This window comes from Entamoeba invadens (genome assembly GCF_000330505.1).
Source record: "Entamoeba invadens IP1 unplaced genomic scaffold scaff_1105074726103, whole genome shotgun sequence".
NCBI classification, from domain to species: Eukaryota; Evosea; order Mastigamoebida; family Endamoebidae; genus Entamoeba; species Entamoeba invadens.
Window position 1 is genome coordinate 728,224 of NW_004443767.1, and position 11,407 is coordinate 739,630.

The 11,407-nt window shown below is 39.3% G+C and overlaps 4 protein-coding genes across 4 annotated transcripts; 3 read left to right on the forward strand and 1 right to left on the reverse strand.

Moving 5' to 3' along the window:
* Positions 1 to 2,376: 2,376 nt before the first annotated feature.
* On the forward strand, positions 2,377 to 7,500 carry EIN_254280 (hypothetical protein; the record flags this gene model as incomplete). The annotated part of the gene is made up of 1 exon (XM_004261817.1): positions 2,377 to 7,500. The coding sequence occupies one exon, from the start codon at positions 2,377 to 2,379 to the stop codon at positions 7,498 to 7,500; it is 5,124 nt and encodes a 1,707-aa protein (XP_004261865.1).
* A 634-nt stretch (positions 7,501 to 8,134) lies between these two features.
* Positions 8,135 to 8,851, forward strand: EIN_254290 (hypothetical protein; the record flags this gene model as incomplete). The annotated part of the gene is made up of 1 exon (XM_004261818.1): positions 8,135 to 8,851. The coding sequence occupies one exon, from the start codon at positions 8,135 to 8,137 to the stop codon at positions 8,849 to 8,851; it is 717 nt and encodes a 238-aa protein (XP_004261866.1).
* A 622-nt stretch (positions 8,852 to 9,473) lies between these two features.
* EIN_254300 (hypothetical protein) lies at positions 9,474 to 9,803 on the forward strand (the record flags this gene model as incomplete). Its single annotated transcript, XM_004261819.1, has 1 exon — positions 9,474 to 9,803. One exon carries the CDS (start codon positions 9,474 to 9,476, stop codon positions 9,801 to 9,803), a length of 330 nt encoding a protein of 109 aa, XP_004261867.1.
* A 309-nt stretch (positions 9,804 to 10,112) lies between these two features.
* On the reverse strand, positions 10,113 to 11,360 carry EIN_254310 (Hypothetical protein; the record flags this gene model as incomplete). The annotated part of the gene is made up of 1 exon (XM_004261820.1): positions 10,113 to 11,360. A coding segment is annotated over one exon (1,248 nt), but the record flags the coding sequence as incomplete, so codon positions are not given.
* Positions 11,361 to 11,407: the final 47 nt, after the last annotated feature.

The following is an 11,407-nucleotide window of genomic DNA, read 5'->3' on the forward strand; positions in this document are numbered from 1 at the left end:
GTGAATCATGTTAAACAATTTCACCACAAAACAACCACTATGGCTAGACCAGAAGAGTTAAAAAGGTTGGAATGCAACCCAAAAGACTTGTTGGATAATTACATTAAAATTTCAGAATGGAATGGAACACATCCTGCGTTGTTTTATAATATCGATGAAATAGGATTTAATGAATGGACTGACTCTCAAAAAGTACGAGTTTTTGTTGATGATAAAACGACAACAACGAAGGTTGGAATTTCACGTTCATCAAAACGAAGTACTGTTATAGCGTGTATATCCGCTTCGGTTAAATTCTGTTCTCCTGCAATAGTAATTCCAAACAAGTACATTGGAGAAGACATTTGTTTAAATTACCCCAAAGTCAAGATTTATTTTACCAACACGGGATTTGTTAACAGGTTTATATTTTGTAGTTGGATGTATGACAGCGTGTTGAAGTATATCGTTGAAAAACGTAAAAAGTTGAAACTCAACGAAACAACATGGGCGGTGATAATCATGGATAATTTTAAAGCTCATTTTGATAGTGATTTGATTGAAATATTTAAATGTAACCACGTCCACATACATTTTTTAGTTCCACATAGTAGTCATCTCACTCAACCACTTGATTTGTGTTTGTTTGGAATTGTAAAAAAGAATGCAACAACACAAGTTCCCATATTCACAACATTTAAAAGACTACAAATACCAACAACCAATCAAACGGCAGGAACCGAATGTCACGAAGAAAATGATGAACTGTGTTGTTTGTTTTCTGAATGGATTAAGTCTCTTGAGGATCCCATTTCTACGAAAGCAATAGAAAAGGAAAGAGCACAATGGGGAGCCAGAGTTACAAGCCAGATTTCTAAAGTACTTCGTTCGATATATCAAAAGACGACTTCTGAGAATATAATTGATTCTTTTACTAGAGCAGATTATGTATCTATCATAAAAGACCACTCTATAAAAGTGTACGTTGATATTAAACATGCCTCTTTGGTTCATAAATTGGTGATTCCAATTTTGAGTGATGTCATAATTGACAAACTGACGCCACCATGCGAAAATGTCGTCATGACAACTGCCATTATAGCCAATGAACAAACTGTTGTCGACGCAAAAGACTTGTGGACGAAGATCAACAATACATTACAACCGACTTTCGAGGTCGGGTTTCGAATATATAACCAACTTCAAAATTCACCACAACTTAATATCGGATTGCCTTTAGATTTGCCACAAAAAAGACAACTACAGCTTAATATTAGACTATCACCTGATTTCCAATAGCATAATTTTAGTAGCTATTTAGATTTTGGAACAACGAACAGCAAATTCGTTTTAAAATATGACCTAGAAATATTATCAATGCCGCTTTTTGACAACAATGGTATTAGAAGACCTTTTACCATGATGGAACTTGAAGAATTGGGAAATGAAGTTCCAGTAGATTAGCCAAAAACAACGATGAAGTGGTAAATTCCAAAAATAAAATCCCATAAGGCAAGCGCATGGATTAAACAAGTTATAAATAACACATTCAAAATATACTATATTTTTGTTATTTTAAAATTACGAATAAACTAGAATTAATGAAAAACATTTCCAGAAGGCAAGCTTTTCCCATAAGGCTAGCTTGAGGGACTGTACAAAAAGAATATAAAACAAATTTAAATAATATAATAGATTTGACTGATTCAATTTAAAAATGAAATTTTTTATGCTGGAATAGCTTTATATAATATGGAGTTTATCTTAATATAAATTTGTATATGTTTAAAAAAACATCAATAATACTATAAAAACATTATGACACAATCTATTAACATTAATTTAGAATATTCAAATATAATTTTGTTTTACAAAATGTTATTGTTCAAAGAAAAAAATAACTAAAAAATTCAATTTTTTATTATTTTAATTAAAATTTCAAATCTTGTTAATTTTTCTCTTTTTTGGGAATTTCAATTATTTTTTCTTTAATTAAATAATCATTGACAATCTTATATACAAATTAAGAAATAAAAAAACTTGAAATATTTAGATGTTTTATTTTTCACTTTTCATAAAGTTAATTTTTTTTAATCAATTAAAAAACTTATAATTAAAAATAACTATTTCAAAACAAACCCAAACTATTTTAATAAAATGATAATTTTATTACGAAATAAGAATTATAATTTACTATAGTAATATGAATATATAATATAAATTACCATATCTGACAAACTTATTTTTTAACAGCTGAAAATAGTAAACGCTTCACATTTCCTTTGATTTCAAAACAAACTCAAAGGGTTTCCTCTTTTTTATCTTCTCAGAAAGTTTAGAAAACCCTTTATTACTTTTAAAAAGATAAACTAGACAATAGAACTAAAAAGTTCAGACATGAACATCGCATTGTGTGTTCTTCTTTTTTCACTCGTAACGTCTCACACGAGTAGTATGAATGTTCCGTCCGTTCTTTTACCATACCCAACAAAACAACATTCAATCGACTACACAATCGAGGCGACTAATGGCTGTTTCGAATGGACAACATCAAATCCGACAATTGTCAAGTTACGTCCAATTGGTGGGGCGTGCTCAACTCAGTGCACACTCTCTCTTTCATATACAGAGAACAAAGGAAGACAAAACTTCTGGATATACGCACAAGACGACACACAACACGTCAACTTACGGACAGAAGTCACTATCGACAACATCGACTCCATTTCTGTCGTCACCACAACTCGTCTCATGAACAAAGACGACTTTGAAGTCCTTGAAATTGCTGGATACGACACGATCGGAAACAAATTTTCAACATTGGAAGGGATCCCAGTCATGTGGTCAATTGAGTCTGTCAATGGCACTAAAGGCAATGGTGGAGACTATGTCAGAATAGAACGATTTTCGACTGCTGGACACACATTGAGACTGAGAGCATCACAGACTATATTAGACATGGAAACTTATAATCTCTTAACATCAAAAGTATTGGTGAAGGGTCTTGAGCTTGGAAAGGCGAAGATGACGGCGCAGTTAACACATCAACCGACAAAATACTCTGCTGTTGTACTCACTGTGTTACAGATGTTAGTGGTGTTGCCAGATAGAGAACTCTATGTGTTGGCGAATACGAAAATACCGTATACTGTCTTCACAATGAAAAGAAGTGAAATAGATACACAGATTATGATGCCAAACTCTAATTACAAATGGGAGACGTACACACCAGATGTCCTCCAGATTGAGCAAAACGGCATTGCGTCTGCTATGAAAATAGGAAAGGGCACAATTTCAGTGATGTACATTGGGACGCCGGAGTCTATTCAGAAAAGAACCGTCCACGTTGTCACACCAAATAAAGTCCGATTGGTTTGGAAAGAGATAAGAGGAACTTGGCAATGGATTAATGGGAGAACGTATGAGGTAAAACCGGAGTTGGTTGACAATCTTGGCAACTCGATATCACATGTTCAAAGTGCTGAATATAAGATTACGCCCAAAGGAGGAGTTAAGATTATTTCGTATACCACCGGGTACACTTCATTCATTGTGCAAGCGACTAAAATCGGTCGAGCTCAAATTGAGGCTTCTTTCTTGAAAGGAAATGGGATGAATGTGAGAGCGGGGTCAGTCAGTTGTGTGCAAGACATTGTAATTACACAACAAGTTGTGGCTTCACCTAAGAAGTTGAATTTGGCTGTTCCGGGAACTGCGGGATGTAAGATAACGGCGATTGGGGGACATGGAGAGTACGTCTTCTCGGTTGATGGTGAGTCTGTTGCTGTAACAAACGATGGGATTGTATTCCCAAAGAACGCTGGTGCGGCGATCGTCACCGTGAGTGATTCAAGAAATTCCGAAAACTTTGACGTTGTTGAAGTTGAGGCGCGAGAAGTTGTTGCGATAGAAATTGTGAATGAAGTTGTCGAAGCGCTTGTTGGGAACCAACTGAACTTCTCTGCGAGAGCGCGAGATACATATGGTAACTACTTTGACCAATGCTCGAGCGCTGCTGTGAACTGGAAGATAACACAGCCGGATATCTTTGAAATGAAGTCGAATGTGACTGGAAGAGCGTGCAACATCACAGCTATCAAGTCTGGCACGACGACATTGGTTGCGACGTATGGGAAAGGTATTGCTGAGATACAGATCTTTGCGTTTGACAAATTAAGTTTGGTGCTGAAGAGTACAAGAGCGCCTCATATTGTCAAGGCGAGCGGATTCAAAGTGTCATTTGAGGGAGGCCCTCTCCCATGGTACATGGACAAAGGATTGTACTTCACGAATATGTCCACCACCAACTCGATTGCGCAAGTCACCCACAAAGGAAACAATCAGTTGCTGATCGTGTGCAAGGAATATGGAGAGTCGACGATTACGATCACTGTTGGTAACAAGAATGGAAAGACTCATTTGTACACAATCAAGTCATCTGCGAAGGTCCAATTTACTTGCAGTGAGCCAAGTGTCTTGATGTTGACGACACAGGATGTCTTTGAGAGTGACTTTGCTGGGAAGGAAGTTGTGAATAATATACCATCGATTTGCAAGGAAAGAGCCGTGTCCGGAGGTGATGGTGTGACGAACGAAATGACTGTGAGAGTTGGCGAAGAGGTGGATTTGGTTGGTTATGTGAAACCGACGACCACCGGGATGTACACCAACTCGTCGTCTGTGGAATACGTCTGGAGCACTTCGGACAGCAAGAAAGTGGCTATCAGTAAACAAATCAATTTAGACGACCATTCGATGATCCACGCATCTGTTGGAGACTTTGTCGGCAAAGTTGAGTTGAGACTCTCTGCCGTGAAGTATCAAAAATCGTATTTCAATGCCATTGGAGTCAGCAGAGGCCTTGAAATTAGCAACAAATTGATCAGAACGATTACGATGAATATTGTCGATGTTGTCTCGGTAACACCAAAGAAGGTCACTATCTTTAATCACCCGGAGAACTTTGTTCGACTCACTGCTGCTTCTGGAAGTGGGTTCTATAACTTCACGACGGATTCTCCGTTGGCTGTTGCTTTAGAACACTTTGGAACTGAACCGTCCTGTGTTATTAGACCACGGAATGAGACAAACACCTATGTTATTGCATCAGATGTCTGCTTTACTGGAAAGAGCGATGAAGCCCGAGTAGTTGTGACCGTCAGCGATGTGCATGGAGTGAACTTGGTTATGACCGACCAAATTGAAGTTGGGGAAAGCACTGTATTGAAGTTTGAAGCGATTGATATCAACGGGCAACCGTTTGATGAGAGCCAATATAAGTACATGAACATCAATGTTGTGGCGGATAACACAAATGTCTATTTAGAGAAGAAGAGTGTGAGAGAATACACAATCAGTGGTTCCACTGTCGGTATGTCTGTTCTTATTGTGACTATTAACAACGTACAATCCAAGCCAACAAGTCTGATCATCTACGAACACTTTACTTGCACGCCAAAGGAAATTAATTTGATTCCACTTGCACAAGAAGATATCAAATGCAGAGGTGGACCACCTTTGAGATCGACAGTAACACACTCTATAGTCTCTGGGAACGCTGTGGTACTCAACGGAGACAAAGTAGTTGGTGAACTGAAAGGAAGAAGTTTGATTGAAAGTCGAGTGAACTTCATCGAGTCACTGACGGGAGAAAAGAAGGAGAAAGGAAAAGAGAACTGTGAAGTCATTGTGAGACACTTGACTGGATTGCGAATGGACGCGCATCAAACTTCGCTGGAAGTTGGTGGACAAACTAAAGTTCGAGTGATTGGCGAGGCGGACGGTGTCCAGGTGTCGATTGCAGCAACGCAATTGGACTTTTCGTGGAGCTCAACAGACGACTTACCACTTGAAATATTATCAGTGTACTTCAATGGGAACATCTCTGCGAATGAAGAAATGTCGCACACTGTATTGCTCTTAGCAAAGAAAGCTGGACAGACAAGAGTCAATGTGAAGATTGTGAATATCCAGAAAGGACTTCCTGAGGCCTATAAGTCACTATCGGCAAGTATCCTGATCCATGTTGTGGACCCATTCTCATCACTGTGTGCTGGAAGATGCCGAAATGTCATTGATATGGCTGTCCATTCGACGACACAAATCACGACAAACAGAGACCCATCCGAAGTCACCTTCCAGATTTGTGAGGGTTCACATATCGTCTCAGTGGACGCAAGCGGATCAGTCAAATCGTCGAACACACCGGGTTCTGCTGTGGTTCATGTGATCGAGAGAGAAACTGGAGAGACACTGAGTTATGTCGTGAAGGTCCACCGCATCCATGCCATCGAGTTGCTGCCCATTGAAAACTCGATTGGGATTTCTGTAGGCGAAGTTATGAAGTTTGAGTTGATTCAAATTGGAGACAGAGGAAGAGTGTTGCGACCGGCGTATAACAAATTGGTGCAGTTTGATATGATACCCTCTGGATCGGCATCTGTTGTGCAAACAGGGAACTTGAGTGTTATTGAAGTCACTGCTGCGAAACCTGGAAGAGTTATTTTAGTTGTGAAAAGCACTGAAGCAGTCAGATTACAAGACGAAGTCCGAGTCACCATTCACCACTCGGTCTCCCCAATCAATCCAATTGTGTTAGTTGGTACGCAAATACAATTTACAACAACGCATGTGACGAAGTGGACGAGCGAAGCTAAAAACATCGTCGCGATTGATTCCAATGGGAAAGCCGTTGCGAAGTCGATTGGAAGAACTGTTGTGAGCACAACAAGTGCTGCCCCTGCGCAGACTCGAATTATTGTATCCACGCTGGAAAGCGCACAAATGGAACCAAGTATGGTTGGAGCTGGTCGAGTGTTGATTCCAGTGACTTTGTATGCTGACGCTGGTATTGTTACACAAGCGAAGAGTGTTGATCTGAACTTGAACGCTTATTGTAGTATAGACCAAAGTGCTTGGGCGCAAGCGAGTGTTGAGGTCATTGAAGGGAAATTGTATTGCAGCGTTGTTGCTGTCGCGACGAATGCGGGGAAGGCCCCAGAGAATGTCAAATTGAGATTTGTGGGGAAGGACGGCACAGGAAGAAGTGTCCAGACTGTCGTTGTATTACCATTTAGAGCTGGTATTGTTGCCAAACCAGGTAATCTGAGAATCAAAACAGGAACGGAAGCACGACTTGATATCTACCGAGCGAAAGGAGATGTCATTGTGAGAGACTTGACCGGTGGGAAATTACAAATTCGTGAGATAACAAGAAGCGAAGGAACAGCAACGTTTGTGGTCAGAGGAATGGAGAATGTGAGAGGAGAAATTGAAGTGTTGGACGGGAATGAGAATCTAAAGGTGTCAGTAGAAGTTGGAGAGAGTAGCGTCAGAAAGCCTATGAACCAAACGAGTGCTAATGCATTGGGACCGATTGTCATTGCTGTTCTCGCCGTTCTGATTGCAACACTCCTCTTCTTTGTATGTCAGAAGAGAGGAAACAATAACTTCAACAATAACAACTTACAATACTATGGACAACAACCGTACTTCTACGACCAACAACAGCCAAGATATTAAACTCTGATTGAATCAGTAAATACTTTCTTGTTTTTAATTATAATAATAATTATTATTATTATAATTTAAATTAATTAAATTATACTAAAAAGAACTATAATTTATAATTTTTTCGGGGTAGACCTTTCCCACCCTCACCCCGTCTAAATATAGAATTAATTTACTATATTTTATAATTTTATAATTATAATTATAGTAAATGGGCGTTTTGGATAATATTAGGTCTGGTTCCCGAAATCAAGAAATGCCGAAAATTCACCTCGAGTTAGTGGAAACCGAGTGAGACGGAGCATTGAAAAGAAGGCTCTGAAGACACACTCAAACAGTCTGTTTGTGCACCGTTTCACCCACTTTCCAAGTCCTCCCTTGGCGCGGATCCCCCCTGACCCCCCGCAAGCGGGGGGAATCACATCCGCGTCCACACAGTACGGACAAGGAAAGTGGGTGACATGGGGACGCACAAACAGTGGCTGAAAAGTGGACTCCCTTCAAAAAACACTTGCGGCAAATATTTTATTTTGGTAAACGGGGTGAGGGTGGGAAAGGTCTGCCCCAATTTTTTCTTAAATGGATTTGATGATTGGAGTTGCAAAAATAGAATTATTTGTATACGAAATAACGAAACCCTAAGTCAATGACTCATCAAGGAAGGTGGGTTACTGAGAAAGAAGAGATGTCGATTAGATATAAGGCGATTGTGATAGACCACGATGACACCGCGTTTGACAGCACGCCGTCCGTTCATTACCCTGCGTATGTCAGATACTGCGAAGAGAAGATGCCGAAAGACTTTAAGATGTTAACACTAGAAGGGTGGTATGAGATGTTATGGCATTCGGACATTTCAGTGTATCAAAAGGAAGTCATGAAACTCACCCCAGAAGAACAGAAAATTGAGTTTTTCATGTGGAAAGAATTTGTAGGGAGATTTACCCCGAATATGTTTCCAGGGTTCTTGGAGTTCTTAAAGGAATTTAGAAGAAGAGGAGGGATCATCGCTGTTTGCTCGCACTCGACACAAGACGACATCGAAAGGAACTACGCGAGATATAACTTTCAACCGGAAGTCATTTACGGGTACTCGAGAGAACACCCAGAGATGTGTAAACCATATACATACCCCATTGAAAATTTGAAGGAAAAATACCACTTGGAAGCGAAGGACATTGCTATGATCGATGACTTGTCACCAGGATTCCAAATGGCGAAGAAATGTGGAGTCGACTGCATTGGAGTTATCTATGGGAAAGGTCACGACACGATTAAAGGAGAAATAGCGAAAACGTGTAAAAAGACGTTTGACACAGTTGAGGGATTGAAGGAATATATCTTGATGAACACAGAAGAGTAAGAGAGAATGTTTTATTGGGAGTATTCTAACTCATTTTAAGTAATACATTTTTAATACTTTATTTTTAGTACATTTATTTTTTGTTGTATTTATAGAAATAGAATAATATGGAACTGGTACAGTATTGGATAAACTATAATATATCTATTAAATAAAGTATGCTGAGTGCCACTCTTCCTCAAATAACAGAATTAAGCGCTGCTCTGTCGGAAACACTTCAACTGCTTTCTAAGATAACTTTCAATTCATCTTTTTATGACGACTCGAGTTTAAGTATTGAAGAACGAGTCGAGAAGATAGAAACACATTTAGACAAACTCAACGAAGTCATGCAAAGGAAAAAACCACTTGTCTAGAAGTCAAAGTACTTATATCTTCAATTGGAAAATCAGTTGAAGGCATTTGAAAATAATAAATATGAAGTATTCGAAAAAAAATAGTAATGAGCTTTATTTTACACGATATTCGGATACCCGAACATCTCTGCATATCAAGAGTTTCTCTCGAAAATCCCAAACCCGAGTGAAGACGACAGAAAACATGCCCAAGAGTATCAAGTTAAAAAGACAGAAGAAATCCGACACTCTCAGACTTATATTGATCAAAGAAGTTTAATGACGAAATGAATGAAAAGACACGACAGATTAACATTAATTCACGTCTTGAATCACGTCGATCTTATGAAAAAAAGTTCTATGAACCTTGTGGACTCACTGTTGAAGAGTTCTTTGCGTTAGCTGGGATATGCCAAACGTGTTTTAATGGTGTTTGTTTTGATAGTCAGGTTGATGGTTGGGGATTAAACGACTCCGTCTTTGAATCCAAAGTGTTAGGGCGCTCGAAGTTGTATTTTTTGATCGACAATGGTTATCAGAAGTTTGGAGGAGTGTTGTATGACTCTGTTATTCATTATCAATGGAATTACAATACACTGCCTTCATATTTTCACTGAGTACGTCGAACGTGGTGCTCCCCAAAGTGTATCATATCAATCCACAATACAGCGCAAATGCGTTTTATCTCCATCAAGCGTCAGGTGCTCTCTTTGTTTTTGGAGGGAATGATCATAACATCTTAATCAATAGAAGAGGACTCAACAATAGTAAAACTAGTCGTGGGCCAACATACAACACTAATGGAAATGTCGTCCAGTCCTATCGCGAGTTTGAACCAGTGAAAATCATTGTGTTCACTTTGGAATGAAATTCAGACATTTGGTTTCTTTGTTTTACTCACTATTAATAACAAGAGATGAACCTCACTAATAATTTTGATTATCGTAGTGAATCAGTAGACTCATGTCAAACCCATTGGCGATATCAGCAACGCCGTCACTGATTTTCACTTCTTTCACTAACTCACAAAGACAGGGGTTTGAGACACTGTTCGTGTACTTCTTGAAGTTGGTGAAGACCTCGTCGATGTTTTCAAATGTATCACTGCCGTGGCTTTTCTTATAAGAAAGTACTACTTTGTGCAACTCCATGCAGTTATCTAACATCGAGTCGATACCACTTCTTGCTTTTAACAGTGAAATAGCGCAGATGGCATTTTTGTGTAGAGTGAATTTCATAAAGACTTCTTGCTTCTTAGTTGTCTGTTCTAAGCAGAATATCTTGATGTCATCGAGCTTGATTTGTTCAAAGCCAAATCGATTGAACGCATTTTGAATTGTTCGAATGATTTGGGCTTGCCCGTTGTGGATTTTGAATATGATTTCACCAATTTGATTGTTTTTCAACTCCCAACAGACACTTTTCACGCGTTGTATGTTATGTAACACCGCCCATTCAATGATATCACACACTATATCTCTCTTCCTTGGCGCTAAAAACTGAATTGCTAGTCCCAAAGGCATTTCCTCTTCTATCGAAGCAAACTCAAAGACATTGGGTCTCTTCATCGAGAAGTCAATGCGGTGTTGGACAAACTTTGGTCGAATGGCCTCGATTTGCGTCTTTAAAGGTAACAAATTGACGTCGAAAGTACTTGTAGTACTTCCTTCTTCCGTTGTTTGTGTGTATAAACTCTCAAAGGGGAAGGTCTGTCGTAACGAGACAAAGTCGACTGCGGTTGACAAGACAAACCAAGTCGGGACGTTATTTCCTTTCTTCTTCTCGCGTTTGTAGACGGCAAACTTCTCGTTCTCTGCGACAAAGCGTGGTAAGTTTGTCAACACCGAGTCGAAGTTAAGAGGCCTGTCCGATCGTTTTTGGAAGAAGTCTCGTTCTCTGCAGTTCAATCCCGAGATTTTATCTGTCTCTGAATGACCAGTAGCCATTCCTATATCATCGGAATCGTTCGAGACACTCTCGTCACTTGAACTCTTCTGTGAGTCTTCGTCGTCTTTGAAATCCTTTTCGTCGGAGTCTGCGAAGTCCTCCGACGCCGTCTTCTCAGTCTTCTCTTCCTTTTTCTCGAGTGCGGGAGACGATATTAGCTTCAACAGATGTGATGCTCCACATTTGGTATTAAAGTAAAAGATAACACTCTTTTGAGTTGTTTTGTCTCCTTTGTGATAAGGACAATTCACCCGTAACCACTCTTCATCGTCTC